The sequence below is a fragment of the Eublepharis macularius genome, chromosome 10 (genome assembly GCF_028583425.1).
Source record: "Eublepharis macularius isolate TG4126 chromosome 10, MPM_Emac_v1.0, whole genome shotgun sequence".
NCBI lineage: Eukaryota > Metazoa > Chordata > Lepidosauria > Squamata > Eublepharidae > Eublepharis > Eublepharis macularius.
The window spans coordinates 89,466,336-89,484,953 of record NC_072799.1 but is presented as its reverse complement, the minus strand read 5'-3'; the positions used below and the strand labels follow the sequence as shown (position 1 = coordinate 89,484,953).

At 50.8% G+C, this 18,618-nt stretch overlaps 1 protein-coding gene across 1 annotated transcript in view; it reads left to right on the top strand.

Annotated features, from left to right (window-relative positions):
• Positions 1–1,544: 1,544 nt before the first annotated feature.
• CWH43 (cell wall biogenesis 43 C-terminal homolog) overlaps positions 1,545–18,618 on the top strand; it is a 63,437-nt gene continuing 46,363 nt past the window's right edge. Inside the window, exons 1-4 of the mRNA XM_054990193.1 lie at positions 1,545–1,731; positions 3,939–4,059; positions 4,228–4,382; positions 5,403–5,604. Coding sequence (XP_054846168.1) covers positions 1,578–1,731; positions 3,939–4,059; positions 4,228–4,382; positions 5,403–5,604 — 632 coding nt within the window. The 5' untranslated portion in view covers positions 1,545–1,577. The remainder of the gene's footprint in view (positions 1,732–3,938; positions 4,060–4,227; positions 4,383–5,402; positions 5,605–18,618) is intronic.

Here is an 18,618-nt window from a genome sequence, read left to right as displayed (position 1 = left end):
GGAGATGTATAAAAAAAAATTTTTTTTTTAATTTAGAGATTTCAAAAATAATATTTGGCTATTTTTAAAATATTGTCAAAGCCTTCAAGCAACGAGAAGCCATGGCTGCAGAGTCCAAATAATACAACTACACCCTAAGGGAGGTGGTGACTATCAGAGATGGGCACAAACCACAAAAAAACCTGAACCATGAGGTTCGTGGTTGATGGATTTTCACGAACCAGGAATCATGAACTGGCATGAACTGGGGCAAGTTCACGAACCAGTTCATGGTTTGTGGGGTTTAAATGCCCCTTTCTGGCTGCTTAGCAGCGGCAGGGAAAGGGGCAATTGACAGTTTAAAGGGCTCTTTCCTGCCTTGCAAGGGGCAGGTCCTTTTAAACTATCAGCTGGCAGGCAGGGGGAATCTCCCCCACTCCCTGCCAGCTGATAGTTTAAAGGGACCTGCTGCTTGCAAGCAGCAGGGCCCTTTAAAGGGCCCAGCCCCAGCCCCACACTTACCTTGCCCAGCCACCCTGTGGGCCCGTGGCATCCTCCCCCTCCTCCTGCAAGGGGTGGGAAGGCTGTTTTTGGCCTCTTTCACCACTGTGTGGGCCCACAAAGCAGCAGAGGAGGCCGAAAATGGCCTCCCCTCCTCAAATGACCGTTGCGGCCTGCCCGCTGCCACCTGCCAGCTGATAGTTTAAAAGGACCTGCCGCTTGCAAGGGGCAGGAAAAGTTTATATTTAAACTGCCCCTATAATACGACCCAAACAAACCAGTAGACCAGTTCGTGGAAGTTCGTGGAAATGAGCTTCCATGAACCACTGGTTTGCAAACCACGAACCGGCCCGGTTCGTGCATTTTTTTGGGTCATAATTAGATTCATGCCCATCTCTAGTGACTATATATCAGATGTGTTGAGGAAGATGGTGGCAATAATGTGGTCGTGGTAAATCCCTTCCCCTAAGCCAGTGCTTTAAATTGGCTAGCAGGTCATTAACAGACGATAGTCTAATGGTGGCTGAAAGTGGTGTCCAGTCATAGGTGACTTCTGACAGCCCTTTACAGTTTTCAAGGCAAGGGACAAACAGAGGTGGTTTGCCATTGCCTGCCTCTGCATAGCAACCCTGGACTTCCTTGGTGGTCTCCCATCCAAGTACTGACCAGGGCCAACCTTGCTTAGCTTCTAAAATCCTGATGAGATTGGCCTATCCTAGCTCATTCAGGTCTCCTCCCCTGCCTATTCCTATTTTAGTAGATGGTGCAAGAAAAGATTGCTCATTCATTCTTTGAGAAGCAATAAAGAGTTGAGTGATTCTCAGTGCAATCCTCTGTAAAGTTAGTCCAGTTAATGAAATCATTTAGCTTATACTGGAGTAACTCTGTATAGGATTGCACTGTAAGATACCTGAAGTGGTCAAAACAGCACAACCAGAAAGAAATAGTACGCTTGCAATGTACTGCTTTTTCACATGTGACCCCCTGATAGTCTAATTATAGTAAAACAGGCATGCCCTGGAAGATATATAATGGCATTTATGTTCCCTTTTATTTCAGGTTACATTTCCTGGTCTCTTTACCATGCCCTTCCACCAATGATCTATTATTTTCCTTTACAAACCTTGAAACTTACTGGATTTGAAGCTTTTGCTCTTGCTTTCCTCTCTCCTGTGTTCTTATCAATTGGTCCATTTTGGAGGCTGGCAAACAACAAGTACATTCTGACTTTGTTAAGGCTGGTGATGATTGGTAAGTTATACTTGCATATATTTAAGCAACTTTAAATAGCTTAGCAATAGCAATAGGCATTATAAAAAATTTCAAATTCTGATATTTAAATATGAATGTACTGCAGTTCACAATCCTTTCTCATTACTCACCATTTCTATTAACAAGATAACTGCAATCCTGTGAATTCCTAATACTACTCAGATGAAAGAGCAGTTGAATGTACCGGAAAGTGAATAAAGGGACAGTTATAAGGAAGTACAGTCACTCAGATATTCCACTAAAATCAGTAGAACTTCTTTCTAAATTTCAGATAATGGGGTTTGCAGTGCAATCCTAAGAACATTTTCCTGGAAGTAAGCCCCATTGAGTAGTAAGCCCCACTGACTTAAGTACAAACGAGTCTGTTAAATGTGCATTAGAGAGAGAGGTTGTAATTTGGTCCTCTCGATATGCCTGTTTTCTGCATGCGAGAAAGAGATTTTTTACATGAAGTTTCACTGATGTATCTTACAAGCGCACGCGAAGGAGTGGTGGGATCTGAAGCTAAGAAGGCTCGTTCTTCCCCCTCGCTGAGTTTCAGAATTTGGTCGGCAGTCCCCCCCCTAAAATGGCAGCGAAAAAGCAGAGTCCCGCTTTGGGCAAGTCAATCTTGGCTGCCCTGCAGGGGAAAGGAGAGTCGCTCGAGGACTTGGTGAAGAGGTCGGTTATCGAAGCCATAAAGCCCTTTGTTGACAAGCTGAATGAAACAGATCAAAGGGTGGGCTTAATTGAGAGCGAAGTGAAAACCATTAAGGGGGCAGAGAAGTCTGCTCGGGAAAATGTGTCACTCGCGAGGGCAACGAATAAAGAATTAAAGCTGGTGGAGAACCAGCTGATCGGGCTACAAGTGGAACAAACACAGACAATTTTGCGCCTCCAGAACGTGAAAGAGGAGGAAAATGAGGATTTAAGGGATCTGGCCTCGGAACTATTGGCGACACCCGCGCGGGCAACTAAAGAAGAGGTAAAAAGCGCCATTTTGGAAGTCCGTCGGGCTTCTTCAAAATATGCAACGAAGCGTCAGCTGCCTCACGAGATCATCATCGATTTTTCATCTAAGAGGATCCGAGACACTATCCTATACAACTCATACAATGCGGATCTGGACTTTCTGGGTAATAAAGTTAAGATACTGAAGGACGTTCCATTCTTAGTTCGGAAAAGGAGATTTAAGTATAAAAGGTTTGCAGCTCTTCTGAGGGAACGTGGAATAAAGTATAAATGATTATTTCCGGAAGGTATCTGGTTTAGTTACAAAGATCAATCTTACAAGATAACATCAGAAGATCAACTAAGGGATTTTGAGGACAAAAACCAAGAATTTCAGCAAGACACCAAGCAAGAAGAAAAAGATTTGAAGTCTGAAGGGGGGGGAGGGAACGAGCACTGCGGTTGCAGCTGCTCAGAGAGAACTGCGTCCAAGGCCCGGGGGTGGGGAGGAAGACTTAATTTGGATTGTAATCTGTATTTTGCAAGGTCAACCACTCCATCAATATCTTACAAAGTTTTAATTTCTTAATAATGGCAGTATGAAGGGAAAGCATTATTTGTAGTGTAGTGTTGTTATATGTTGCTGTTCTTTTTTCTTTCCTTCCCCTGTCCCCCTTCTTTCCCTCTGTATTGTTAGTTAATGTAGGTAATAAAATTTAAAAAAATTCAAAAAAAAAAGTTTCACTGATGTATCTGACTTCCTATCAACAATTTAAAATAGTATTAAGAGGTTTCTGTTTGCAACACCTCTCAGAAAACAGGCCCTCCTTTAACTCTCAGGTTATAGTGCAGCCAAAAGACCTCTAAGTTAATCAGCATTTAATTCAATGGAGCTTGCTACTTCTCTGTGTAAACATACAAAGGACGAGGAAGTAAATTAATTTTTGTTTTGTGACCAATGCTAGTATTACTATATGTAATAGTAAAGTGGACAGACTGAGGCCATTCACAGATTGGGAGACTCCATGGGTACAGAGAAAAGATGAAAAACAAAAGGGGCTGAATGTGCTCGAGGAGGCACAACATGTTAAAGGTAGTATCACCTTGCCAAGAAATGTAGCGTTATCCATTGATTTCAGTTGAAGAAATTTAAGTAGTGCCTGACTCTGCTGTTGAAATTAGTGGGAGATGAAGGTGTGTAACTGAAGCCCTTGTTTTGTGCCCTTGTTTACTTTTAAATGTGTTTTTGCACACAGGAACCATAGTTTCCTATCAAGCGCCAAATGCTAATATTCGACTCTTGATCTTGGCTGTGGGAGTTTCTTCCTCATTGGTGGTTCAGACAGTAACGTGGTGGTCTGGGAACAGTTTGCAAAGGTATTGTATAAGAAAGTAAAACCTGCATTATAAGTATTACTTTTTTTAAAAAGCAGATTGTCTTCTTTGATATAGTCAAAATGAAAGAAAATGCTTTTGTCAATGACCTTATATGACAACTAATTTTTGCCTACGCTATAAATATTTTAAGATATTCTTTGTTTACAGATACTGCAGAATCTGGGGATTTATACTAGGAAAAATTCTTCTTCTTGTTCTTCGGATTTGGTATACGTCATTAAATCCAGTTTGGAATTGTAAGATGTTCAATACTCTTATAATGATGCTTGGCTTCATAGCAGTTCTTGAACGAACATATACAGGTAAACATACACAGTGTACCGTTCTTGGATCCATCCTTGGGTCCTGTGGGCAGACATGCTCTGGGAGTTTGATGCTTGGAACTTATTGTTGAAGTAGAAGTGACTCAACATGCCTGGACACTGAGAAGTGCTATTTTCCCCTTTAAATTAGAAGCAGACTGTATTTGTGTGTTACCTCAGTTGGTCTGATCTGGAAGATTCGGACTCCTCCTTCTCTTTCATTGCCTTTATTCTCTCTCCTCTGCTGGTCTTTCAAGAAGCTGTCCTGTGCTTGTGTATTGAGAAGCACAACCATACTCTCACTCACACGCAGCCAGAATAGCTGGCCACTTGTAATCAGGAATAGTGTTATTTAGATTAGGTTTCTATTTTTCCTTCTGCTATTACAAGAAAGCAAATGAATGTAAATCAGCTTCAATTAAATTAAGTTTTATCAGTGGCAATATACTGTCTTGGAGAGTGTTTCATAACACAAGATTCTATGCTTTTCTGACTGTGCAACTTTGCTACAACTGACAAATATCCACAATAACAATTCCCAGGTATGTGAGGTCCAATTCAGATTTGGACCATAGGGCAGAGGGAGCTTAAGCCTCCCCTGTCCCTGAGCAATTTCCTGATGTAAAATGACCACTGTAACCTTCTTTTTGCCTTTGGGGAAATTTACATGTAACCCATCAGTATACAGAAGCTTCTCCAGTGGTGCAGTCAGCTGTAAAGTACCCAATGCTTCCCTTTGCATATTAGGCTAGCAAAATGAATGCCATATAGCACAAATATGCAGAAAAATGTAGCCATGGAGATGGGCTGTGACAGACTAGGGAGATCAAATGGCAGCCCCAATTTTCCTTCTTGACTGCTTCAACCCCCAGATTGAGTCTGAGGAGATAAGGTGGGATGTAAATATTTTGAATGAATAAAACAGTAAATACATAAAAACGGCTTGGACATTTCCAAATGCCTTCTTCTTACACATGTGTTGCAGGCCCAATATTTTCCACATTTGGTTGTGATTTTTAGGTGTTAATGGCAAGAAAAAAGAAGCACACAAGAATGGAAATACGGCACAGGAAATGATTCATAGACCAAACTGGCTTTGGTCAGGGACAGCTTTTGGCAGCCTTCTATTCCTCACCTTCTGGATTTTTGGTGAAGTATCCTTAGTTTCTAGATGGGCAGTGAGTGGACATCCACATCCTGGGCCAGATCCTAATCCGCATGGGTAAGGCATTGTTCTTCTGACATTCTTCTAAAGCAGTCAGAACTGAGATCCATATAGATCAGAGTGATGTACATATGGATCTTATTCAGATATCGGGATTAACTTGACAGGATTGCCTCCACTGTGACTGGGACTGGGTTTTCCTTAAAGGACAGCACAGAAATTTCCTGGCAGATTTTCATTGTTTTTGTACAATATGTACTCAAGAACAATGGATGCTGACTTTTAGAAATAGAGTGACTTAGAATTATGTATAATACAAAGTATGGACACTGCCCTCATGAGGCAGAGAGCATTTTTAAAAGATAAGTATCTTATTTTCTTTGAATCCTTAGTGATTTGCTAAACTATTTTATCAATTTTTAAAGTATAGGTAAGAGAAGAACATTCAAAATATGAATGTTCTTCTCCTACCTATAACTTTAAAAATATGAATGTTCTTCTCCTTCCTATACTTTGAAAAGCTCTATTGTCAAATATTCACAAAAGCTAATGAATACATTGGTTTTACAGGGGAAATGGAAGCAACTCCAAATGACTGGAGGCAGAATTAAAAATATGACTTAGAGTTACATCTACAGTCACTGCCGGCGCCAGCGTCTCTGGCGCCTGTGGCCACCACCACCACCCACGCGGTGTCCCACCGCATCTACAGCACACAATCCACTTCACTGCAATGGCTGTCTGAAGTCCAAGATGCCCCCCATCCTGTCTCCGCTGAGTAATGACTGGCCCAATGGATGATGCTGTGCCTGCTGCCACCTTGTGGGAACCGCGCGTGTGCATGGACTGCAGCGCAAGCCAGGGCATTCGCCAGCGGATGGCTGGGGTGGCGGGTGGAGGCTGCTCCGCACTCCTCACACTACCCCGGCAGCAGCTCGTGGCTGCTGCGCCCGGCTGGGGGCGTGTGGTGGTGGCGGCGGCGGCGGCAGCACGGGGCTGGCTGGCTGCAGCTGCTGCGGGCCAGCCATGCCAGCTCCATGGCGCGCGCCTCCACCCCCGACACCCCCTCCAGTGCCTCTCCAGGGCCCTCGCGCCTGAGGCCACCGCCTACCTGACCCCTATGGGCGTGCCGGCCCTGTCTACAGTAGTGGCAGACAATTACTAACACCTTTATGATTTAAAAAAATTAACAAAGCACTATCTGGTGCCAGTTTATGAGACAAGTTAAAAATTCTTCTTTGGTCCTGGATTTCTCACAGTAACTGTTCTCATTTGCTTGGTTGCTATGAATATTTTTGGTGATCAGCTCAAATTCCTTAATGGGATATACTGAGTATTTTTGCTTAAGGGGTGTGGGTGAGGGCGGATACCAGAAAAACACAGAGACAATAGACTGGAGATGAAAAGGCCAGAACTTTTTATTGCTTACAGCTTACAGGATCCTTGGCACTGCATGGGGCACGGATCCCAGATCGGTTGACCTACCTGCCAGCTGATAATCCGTTTGCCCCCTCAGACTGCGAGCTGAGGGGGCACCATGAGACGTCAGTAAGTGGAATTCATGTGGATGTACACCCCTCTGTGGTTCCCCTATCACCTAGGAGGGAGACAAGCATGTCACGTGAGTCCCTGAACTGGGCTTGTCACTGCTCGGCATCACCCTAAGATCCCTTAAAGGGACCCCCTGCTATGGGAAAAAAGAGCATGCAGGCTGTTTCCCCCAAAAGGATCTGTGCCCAATGCCAAACCGCCACAAGAGCCCCCAGATGGCTCCTGCCAAAGCTCCTAAATCTGCAAGCAACCCCACAGGCCATCCCAAATGTCCTGTAACCAGATGGTCTGCTCCAACTAGACAGGTGCCCCCCCCATCAGGACGATACAAGGCCTCCTGTCACGGGCTGGGCCAGCCCAAGCAGGGTGGTGCAGGTCCAAACCTTGATACCAAGTCCAGAGGGAGTTTCAGGAGCCAAAAGCCGAGTCAAAGCAGTGGTCAGAGCACAAGCTAATGCCAGAGTTGAGTCCAGAGTCCAAGAGCAAGGTCAGGCACAGTCCAAGGTCAGTTACCGGTAGTGTCAGGTCCAACAGTAGGCACGGGCAAGGTTCACGGAGCACGGAGTGGTTGCAGGCAGTAGAGACGTTGCTTCCACGCCTGGCTGTTGCTCCTGACTGGCTTTTATAGCCAGGCATGGTTTTCAGCCAGCTGCTGGGACTCCATCCTGAAGCTACTCATCATCACTCTCCAGCAGCTGGCGTCGGCTCAGGAGACGAGCACTGCGCCGTCTCTCCTGCAGCTCCAGTCTCTGGCGCTGTCTGCGGCGTTCTCTGGGTGTGGGTGAACCTGGGGGGGGGGGGTGGAAGCCTCTGGCTGGGCTTCCCCTGTGGTGCTGGCAGTCCCAGACTGAGCTTCCCCTGTGGAAGTCCCTGGCTGCACTTCCCCTGTGGTGCTGGGGCTGGAGAGTACTGATGGCTCTGCTTCAGCTGCTGGCTGTAGGCTCCGATTAGCCACCAACTGTGGCTCCTGATTACCAGCCTCTGCTGAGTCAGGGCTGGCTGCATGGCGCTCCTCTTCTCCTGAGGAGTCCTGGCTGGCTACACAAAGCCCCTCTCCTCCTGAGGAGGAGTCCTCACTCTCACTGAGCCCAGGCTGGGCCATGACACCATCCCCTCCCTCAGGCCCCCCTCCATTCCGCTGACCGGGTTTCCGGGGGTAGGCCCTGTGGAACTGGCGGATGATGTCCGGAGCATGGAGATTACTGGCAGGCTCCCAGGATCGGTCTTCTGGGCCATAACCCTTCCATTCAACCAGATATTGCAGCTGTCCCCGGCGGCGGCGGGAGTCCAGGACCCGGGCAACTTCATATTCTTCTTGCCCATCAATAAGCACTGGTGGGGGAGGAAGTGGCTTGGGTCTCTGTGGGTCCAGGGGCGAGGCAGGAATGAGGAGAGATCGATGGAAGACCGGGTGGATCGGGAGCGTAGGAAGCAAGTGCAGTCGAAAAGCCACAGAGTTGACCTGGTCCGTGATGGTGAATGGGCCGATAAATTGGGCATCCAGTTTTTGGGATGGTCTCTGGGTCTGTATGTGGCGGGTTGAGAGCCAGACCTGATCTCCCACCTTCAAGGGTTCACCGGGTTGGCACTTCCGGTCTGCAGCCTTTTTGTATGCCTCCTTGGCCTGTTGCAACTGCTCGTTCAAGAGTTGGTGTAGAGACTGGAGTTCTTGGAGGTAGTCATTGGCAGCAGGAACACCAGTGGAGGGGGTAGTGCTGGGGAAGAACCGAGGGTGATATCCATAGTTTGCCATGAAGGGTGTTTGTTGGGTGGACGTGTACACCGCATTGTTGTAGGCGAATTCGGCCAGGGGAAGTAGGGCCACCCAGTTATCTTGCTGGTAGTTCGTATAGCACCTCAGGTACTGTTCCAGGGTTGCATTAGTGCGTTCAGTTTGCCCATCGGATTGGGGGTGGTGCGCAGAGGACAAGTGGACCTGGGTGCCGAGGAGGGTATGCAGGGCACGCCAGAACCGGGAGGTGAATTGGGCTCCCCGGTCTGTGATCAGATGGTCTGGTATACCATGGAGCCTGAAGACGTGTTGTAAGTAGAGCTGTGCGGTAGCCGGGGCTGTAGGAAGTCCGGGACAGGGAACAAAATGAGCCATCTTAGTGAACAGGTCCACCACCACCAGGATACAGGTGTGACCTTTGGAGCAGGGCAGGTCAGTGATAAAGTCCATGGAGATAAATTTCCAGGGCCCCGGGGGTGTAGGCAGGGGCAATAAGAGTCCAGAGGGTTTCTCCAGGTGGTCCTTGGCCCATCTGCAGGTATCACAAGTGCTCACATACCAGGCCACGTCAGATTGAATCCGGGGCCACCAAAACTCCTGGGTCAGTAGGTGGGTGGTTTTGTGACGGCCTAAATGTCCAGCAGGCTTGGCATTGTGTGCCAGTTGCAGTACTTTGGTGCGCAATGGGCCTGGGGGAATATAAACCCGGCCCCGCTGGGTGAGCAGGCCATGTTCTTCCCCAAATCTGGATGCATTTGGGTGTGAGGACATGTGGAGGTCCTGGAGCTGCTTCTGGGCAAATGAGTCCTGAAATTGTTGCAAGCGAATTCTGGCAGAGAGTCCCGGGGTGGTTTGGACGGCTGCAAGAGCTTCTGGAGGTAATATGGTGGTCAGGGGATGTTCCTCTCCAGCTGGTGAAGCGTACTCCGGTTTTCTCGAGAGGGCATCGGCTCGTTTATTCTGGGAGCTGGGCACATAGGTGATTTTAAAGTTGAACCGGGAAAAGAATAAGGACCACCGGATCTGTCTCTGGTTCAGGCGACGAGCTGTCTGGAGGTGTTCCAGATTTCGGTGGTCCGTGAGTACCTGGACTGGGTGTTGTGCCCCCTCAAGGTGGTACCGCCAAACCTCAAAGGCTGCCTTGATGGCGAGCAATTCCCTCTCCCAGATGGTGTAGTTTTTCCCTGCTGGGGTGAGCTGGTGGGAGTAATAGGCACAGGGTCGCAGAGGGCTTGAGGATGTCTCTCGCTGGGACAGTACAGCCCCAATCGCGGTGCTAGAAGCGTCCGCTTCCACAGTGAATGGCAGCTGGGGGTCTGGGTATCGCAAGACCGGTCCAGCAGTGAAGCAGCCCTTCAGGGCCTGGAAAGCTTGGTCTGCTTCAGGAGTCCATTTGAATGGCACCCGGGGCCGCAGTAGCTGCGTCAGTGGTACAGTGGTCTCGGCAAAGCCGGGGATAAACTGGCAATAATAATTGGCGAAGCCCAGAAAACGCTGCACATCCTTTTGGGAACGGGGGGCTTGCCAAGTCTGTACGGCCTCAACCTTCCTGGGGTCCATCTGAATCCCCTGGGGTGAAATTACATGGCCAAGGAATTCCACCGTCCGGAGGTGGAAGGCACACTTTTCCAACTGGGCAAACAGACCATGTTGCCGTAGTCGCTGAAGCACGGTTCGTACATGCTGTGGGTGGTCTGCAGGATCCCAGGAATAAATCAAGATGTCATCCAAATAAATTATGACAAACTGATCCAGGAGGTTGCAAAAGATGTCGTTCATGAACCTCTGGAACACAGCTGGTGCATTGGTCAGCCCGAACGGCATCACAAGGTACTCATACTGTCCATATCGAGTACTGAAAGCTGTCTTCCACTCATCGCCTTTCCGGATATGCACCAGGTTATATGCCCCCCGAAGATCAAGTTTGGTATAGATCTGGGCTCCCTTCAATTGCTCCAGCAGGTCGGTGATCAGGGGAAGTGGGTACCTGTCTCGGACAGTGATTTTATTCAGGGCCCGGTAATCGTTGCATAACTGGAGTTCCCCACTTTTCTTTTTGACGAATAATATGGGAGCGGAGGTGGGCGAGGTGGACAGGCGGATGAACCCCCGCTGCAGGTTTTTGGCAAGAAAATCCCTGAGTGCAGCCAGCTCAGGCTCTGTCAGTGAATACAGGCGTCCCACCGGCAGGGGTGAGCCTGGAAGCAGGTCAATGGTGCAGTCATATGGCCGGTGGGGAGGAAGTTGGTCCGCTCCCTTCTCCTCAAACACATCCTGGAAGTCCATATACAGTTTGGGCAGAGTGGACGAGGTTGGTGCAGCTGTGACCGTGGCCAGGACCGTAGGCTGGGTCAGGTGCGGACATGGGTCCCGAAATTGGAGGTCCAGTTGGCCCCACCTGATGATGGGGTCGTGGAGGCTGAGCCAGGAAAGTCCCAAGATGAGGGGGAACCGAGGTGTACTCGCAACGTCGAAGCGGAGCTTCTCCTGATGCTGCTGGATTCGTAGCGTGAGTGGCTGGGTCTCTTTGACCACTGGGCCAGAGCACAGCGGCCGCCTGTCAATGGCTTCAACTATGGTGGGTGCCTCCTTGGACTGAAGAGGAATTTTGTGCTGGGCTGCAAAGTGAGCATCTATGAAACAGTGGGAGGCTCCCGAATCTATCATGGCATACACAAACAGGACCCGGCTGTCGGGTAAGCAAAGCTTCACTGGCACCAGGAAAGGTTCAGGATGGTCATCGGAGGCATTGGCCACCCCAACCAGTTGCTTTACAAGAGGCTGCTCTCGCCCTGTAGCTGAGATTTTCTTCTTTGCAGGGCAGCTGATGGCATAGTGGCCTGCCTCACTGCAGTACCAACAGAGGTGGTGGGCCTGGCATCGCTCCTTTTCCTCTGGGGGCAAGGGGGGATGAGGCCCCCCTAACTGCACAGGCTTACCCCTGTCTTCAGGTGAGGCTCTGGACGGAGGCCGATGGCGCAATGCATGGGCTGTTTTCCTGCTCTCCAGTCTCCCCTCGATTCGTAGGCATAGAAGAATAAGAGCCTGCAGATCCACCGGCCGTTCCGATCGAGCCACTTCATCAAGAACTTCATCGGACAGCCCTTCCAGGTACTGGTCCACTAGGGCGGCCTTGTTCCAGTTCAGGTCCTGAGCCAGTAGCTGGAATTCTGTGGTATACTGAGACACAGTCCCATTTCCCTGGGTGAGGGCCTGGATTTTCTGGTTTGCTTTGATGGCTTTCAGAGGGTTGGCAAAGACGGCGGTAATGTGAGCCATGAAGTTTGGAAAGTCCCCCAGCAGAGGGGATTTAGCCAGTAGCAAGGGTGTGGCCCATCTTGCTGCCTGCCCCTTTAACAGGCTGAGGATGAAGCCAACTTTGACTTTATCCGTGGGAAAGTCTCTGGCCCGGAGTTCAATGTACAACTGGCACTGGGCAAGAAACGCTGGGAATTCTTCCACATTGCCCTCAAAACTGTCAGGAGGCCTCACTGGGCATTTTGCAGGCAGAGGTGCAGCAGGGGCAACAAGAAGAGTAGCAATCTGCTGCTGCAAAGTCACCAGTGCTTGGGTTAATTGCAGCACCTGGTCCTGCAGCATTGCCAGGCTTCCCGGGGTGGGCATCACTGCATCCATGCCGGGAAGTGGGGTGGAAGCAATCTGTCACGGGCTGGGCCAGCCCAAGCAGGGTGGTGCAGGTCCAAACCTTGATACCAAGTCCAGAGGGAGTTTCAGGAGCCAAAAGCCAAGTCAAAGCAGTGGTCAGAGCACAAGCTAATGCCAGAGTTGAGTCCAGAGTCCAAGAGCAAGGTCAGGCACAGTCCAAGGTCAGTTACCGGTAGTGTCAGGTCCAACAGTAGGCATGGGCAAGGTTCACGGAGCACGGAGTGGTTGCAGGCAGTAGAGACGTTGCTTCCACACCTGGCTGTTGCTCCTGACTGGCTTTTATAGCCAGGCATGGTTTTCAGCCAGCTGCTGGGGCTCCATCCTGAAGCTACTCATCATCACTCTCCAGCAGCTGGCGTCGGCTCAGGAGACGAGCACTGCGCCGTCTCTCCTGCAGCTCCAGTCTCTGGCGCTGTCTGCGGTGTTCTCTGGGTGTGGGTGAACCTGGGGGGGTGGAAGCCTCTGGCTGGGCTTCCCCTGTGGTGCTGGCAGTCCCAGACTGAGCTTCCCCTGTGGAAGTCCCTGGCTGCACTTCCCCTGTGGTGCGGGGGCTGGAGAGTACTGATGGCTCTGCTTCAGCTGCTGGCTGTAGGCTCCGATTAGCCAACAGCTGTGGCTCCTGATTACCAGCCTCTGCTGAGTCAGGGCTGGCTGCATGGCGCTCCTCTTCTCCTGAGGAGTCCTGGCTGGCTACACGAAGCCCCTCTCCTCCTGAGGAGGAGTCCTCGCTCTCACTGAGCCCAGGCTGGGCCATGACACCTCCACCTGAAAGGAAATATCTGGAAGGTAGATGATGCAACCACTTACACAAAATGCACAACAGCTTTTGCCAACTGCTACCTGGCCAAGTCCACTTTCTGAGGCGAAGCAGCACCCTGCCATGAGTGCCTCTCAAGCAAGTCTGACGAAAGCAACTACACTCTCAGGAAAACTCCACTGCACCAACCGCAAGTCCTCTATGATGGCATGCAATAAGTCCAAGCCAGGCTGTGGGCCCAAATCATTCTCCCCTAGCTGGATCACCAAGGTGTCTGGCGGTCTCAAGTCCTGCAGATTCTGAAGCACAGTGGGGATGAAGGTGTCCCACCGCATCTACAGCACACAATCCACTTCACTGCAATTGCTGTCTGAAGTCCAAGATGCTCCCCATCCTGTTTCCGCTGAGTAATGACGCCCAATGGATGATGCTGTGCCTGCTGCCACCCTGTGGGAACTAGAAACAAGAAGGGGTGATGGCAAGATCAGGACATATATAGTTCTTGTACATACCCAACTTCCACCTGCCTACTGCATGGACCCACAGGTCCGAGGCAACCATGGCCACGCTGATCCTGAAAGAGTGCCCTCTAAACTCGCCCACGGGCAAGCCCATTGCTGCCAAAGAGAACCTGATGATGCCAACAAACTGGAAGTGGGTGAGGGGAGAACCACTGGCATGGACCAGCAGGGGCTCTTCACTGGGTCGGCAGGCTTGGTGGATCCCAATGAAAAGTATGTTCCCTGCCTCATCTGGTCGGTTTTGGAATGGCACAGGCAAAAGTAAGCTCGTAGAACCCACATAGCCACGTCCATGCATGCCAAGGCATGTTCAGAGGGATCATGTTGAAAGTCCACCATCAACTCCCTGACCCTGAAGGCCCTGAAAAAGTCCAGTATGAATGCCCCCCCCCCCAAAAAGCTGGTCTTGAATGGGGAATGGCAAACTGCTGAGAGCTGGCTGACGATGCAGTTAAGGATGGGCTATTTGATGAGCCTGCTGAGGGAGGGTGGCACCATTAGCCCTCAATCACCTGGCATGTGACAAAGAAACCACAGGATCAGGGAAGCCCTTGGCCTTGCTGAAAATGGTGATGGCAGCAAAGTGACTGCATATGGTCCTGAGTGCCAAATCCTGCTCCCTAAGGGATGCCAGGTACCACAGACCATGGATCCAGACGTGGGCAGGGAGGCTCTACTCTCAACCACATGAGTAAAGCCTAGGAAGCTTGCCAAGGCCCCTTGGTAGGCCTGCAGGGTGGAAGGGCTGATCAAAGCGAATACTCCATGTCATATCATGGGCTGCCAAGTTCCCATAGGTCCTTTGGAAAGGGATCCAAGCTCTGGTTGGCCTTCTTGGCAAGGCTGAAGAACCTCTCTCTTTGGAAGCAAGACCATGCGCAATGCTATCAGGCCCTGCTACATAATGAGCTGAAAATGATGTTAGTGGACAAGCAAACCAGCACCACCCTGTGCACTAGGTGCATGACTCACTCAGAGCGTGAGGATTGCCTGTTCAGAACCTGGACCACCGCTTGGTTGTCACACCAGAAGTGGACCCATTTGTCCCTGAGCTACACCTGACAGATGACAACCACAACCAGGATAGGGAAAAGCTCAAGGAAGGTGAGATCTCACCACAGATCCAACCAGGGCCAAGCCTCCAGGCATCTCTGAGTGCACCACCGCCCCTGAAGATAGATGCCAAAGCCCACAGTTCCAGCACCTGTAGCTTGGTTCCTGGCTCCCAAACCTCCAGCCAGAATGAAACTCCATTGTTGCTGTCTAGGAATGTAAGCTGGATCTGGAGGTCAGCTCTGGTGCCCTTAGAAACCCAAATGTGGTTGTGGGGGCAGAGACCCCAACTGTGGTCCTGGCAAGGCAGGCAGGGAAGGCTGGAGCTCCTACCTGGCGGGTGGCGTTGAGGTGCCCAATCAAAGACTGGATTTCTCTGAGTATAACCTTGGAGTGGGACGAGGTTCGCAGTACATGCCTTAAGGCCCTTCCGGAAGGTGGGAACATCCTGTCATGGAGTCAAGCTCTGTGCTCAGGTAGGTGAGGCAGGTGACCAGGCCCTCCATCTTTTCTTGAGCTAATGGGACACCCAGTTCAGTCACTAGAGCTTGGAAGGAATTTGAGCACAAACTGTGAAGCACACTGAGGCCACTATAAGAAAATCATCCAGATAGTACATGGCATGCAGGCTGTGCATGTGGCACTTAGCTACCTACTCCAGGAAGGAGTGGCCATGGAGCAAGCCATGGTCTTGGCCTAATTAATGTACCAGGCTCCATTGAATTTAAAGCCCAGGAGACAATGTTATCGGTGTGTACGGGGAGCAAACGGAAGGCCAACTGCATATCGCACTTGGCCATAAGCGCACCCACCCCACAGGACCCTACAAGGTGCATGGCCTAGTCGAAAGATACATACCTGACCAAACAATATTCAGACAGGATTGCACTGTTCACCAAGAAGTCCGGGGGGATAGGAAAGGCAGTTAATTAAATGGTATTCCCCCAGGGCCTTCTTGGGAAGCTTTGGTTGTGGCTAGTGAGCCCCTACATTAAGGGCAGGGCTGAACCTCCTAAAGCGGGTAGAGGGGCTCCAGACAGGGCCCTGCAATAAGGCCAGCGGAGAACTCCTTAGCCAATTTGGAGGCCACCTCCCCACACACCAAGTCTCTGGCAGATTCTAGATTGCCAGAGGTCATGGCCACCCTAGGACCCCTGAATGGTATGCAGAACCCCTTGCAAATCCCATTTAAAAGAAAGGAGTTGGTTGCTGTTTTGGCATAAAGGTCTAGAAAGGGGTGGAGGACCTCCTTGCGGATAGGGGAAAATGTGAGCCCCAGGCCTAGGGGGGGGTGCTATTTTCCGGAAGGGGGTCAGACAGCCCTGGCACCAATGGACTCTCCCTCTCTGCGGGTGCCAGAGCAGGAGGACCAGGCTGCCCAAAAAGGCTGCTGGGCCCCAGGGGATTGAGGCATGTGGGCCAGAGGTGAGGCTGAAACAGCCGTCGCAGGTGTGATCATATCTACACATGGGCTGCTGACACTTCCCCTGATTGTATTTCCAACATCCACCCCCCCCCCCCCGCCCCACCAGCCTGCTCCTGCCGGGAGCCCCATTTGCCCGCCTTAAGGGATTTAGCCCTGCCCTTGATGTGGGGGCCCTCCAGCCACAACCAAAGCTTGTGTCTGATGAGGTCCCAGTGAGCCCTGGCTTTATGAGACACTCACTTGCAAAATGCCTCATCATAGTCCATGCCTGAATTGTCCCCTCTTATAAGTGCCCGTGCGCACAATACATTTGCCAGGTGGTTTGAAAGGGGCCAGCCTCTCTCAGGGTAGGCTGCCTGCATGACTTCCATGAAGATAGTATAGCCCTCCAGCCAATTAGCAAAGATGTGTTCCACCTCCTCTCGTTTTGGCCCCGTCTTGTCTCATTTAGAAAGGAGGGCCGCTCTGCCTGTCCTGTCTCAGGCCCTAACAGGGAGAAACATTCACATAGAACCCATCAAGGAACCTCTGTGGACCTTGTAGATCAAGTGAACCCCTGGGGAATCCTCATCAACCATGTAAGGGGCAAGGGACATGGAAGCATCCCCTCCCTCTCCCCTCCCCTCCCAACCCTGGGCCCAGGGACACGTGTTCTTACAGGCCAGCACTCCAGGCACATGAGTGGCCTCCCTTCAATAATTATTGGCAAGGTCTCCCTCATCCCCCCCCGAGGAGGACTCACCGGTCGATTCCGTGTTGTTTGACACATCATGCCTGCACGATGATCTCCAGGACTTGCAGGACTTCCAACTCTGGTTCTTCACTGGTCTCTTCCTCCCCTCTGGACTGCAGGAGCTGCAATTATTATTATTTATTATACTTCTGTACTCTTGTGGTCAATGTGCCCCCCCTCGGCAGTTTTACCTAATGCCCGGGACGGGGCTTCAACAGGCTCTAGGGAAGCAGCCTCCACCATTGCCCAGCTGCTCCACCCTTTCAGAAAGGAGCTTGATGGCCTTAGACAAGTTTTACAAGGTGTAGCTTCCCTTCGGCCCAGGAAGGGGCCCTTGTGTAGGCATAGCAAGCCGCAACCTTCCCCCCGCCTGCCTGCAGCTGAGGCCCTGCGAGCCAGCTTAGCCCGGCTGCCTCTGCTCCCTTGTGAGAAAGCTGCTGCTGCCAGGGCTCGCTCATGCTGTGCCCCCATCCTGTGCTGAGAACTAGCCCCAGCTGCCTTTAGGGGTGGCACGGCCAATCTCTGCTCCCCACCAGCGGAGGATGAAAGCCCAGGTCTAAAATAGCCCAACTGGGAACTGAGAGGAAAAAGCTGCAAGGCTGGGCCTGTGCTTAGCCCCGAGGGTGGGTGGTGACTGTCCCATGAAGATGCACCCCACTCCCTTGATGTAATGGGGGTCTATCCCCTGGCACCTGTGCCCTAATCCCCAAAGCTCCAAGATCGAGGAGAAAACCACTGCCACGGGCCTCTCCCTGCAAGCGCTGCTCCCCTTCCTGCTACCGGGTCTGCCTGTCAAGGATTCCCTGCTGTAGCGGCAGCAGCCACTGGCCAGCCAGCCAAGCCAAGCCAAGCCAAGCAGCCATCAACCCAATGCAGTACTGTCACTCCTGCTGCTCACCACGGCCTTGCTGCAACTTAACTGCTGCTGTCACTCACTGTCACTGCCTCCCTGCTCGGCCCCCTGACCATCACTTGGCTGCCACTGTTGCTGCTGCTGTTGATGTCGGCCATAGAAAACTGCATGTGGAGCCTGGGCAGCCCCTCCCTTTAACCCTGCTAGATGGACCTGACAATGGACAAGGCAGCCCAGGTCTGCCTTCCCAGGCACACAGCCTCAGCCCAGCCATCCAGTCCCTGATTGGCCGGCTGGGCATTTGAAATCAATTGGCTCCCACATGGTCACACGGGCTCAGGGGACCCAGGTCGAGACATTGCGGCAGAAGCCTCTGCCACGCGCTTGCACCCAGCGGCCCACAAACTGGCCTCCCGGAGTGTCAAGGGGTCTGTCGCATTCTGTGCCGTTTGGGTTTAGGTGAATCAGTTTGTAGAAGCCATGTCTCAAAGTCTGCTTCCATATTCCCTGCACAGAGCAGCTAAAGCCTGGTTCAGGTTTCAACATTTATTTATTAATTATTTATTTAATTCCATTTATATTCCGCCCTCCCCGCACCAGCAAGCTCAGGGCTGCTGTAATGCATGTGTCTGTAATGCAGTACTGCATAATAAAGCTTTAGAATGAGCTTCAAAACTTCCTGGTCACACAATTCATTTTCATAGATCCAGAGGAGTTAGCCGTGTTAGTCCGTAGTAGCAAAATAAACAAGAGTCCAGTAGCACCTTTAAGACTAACCA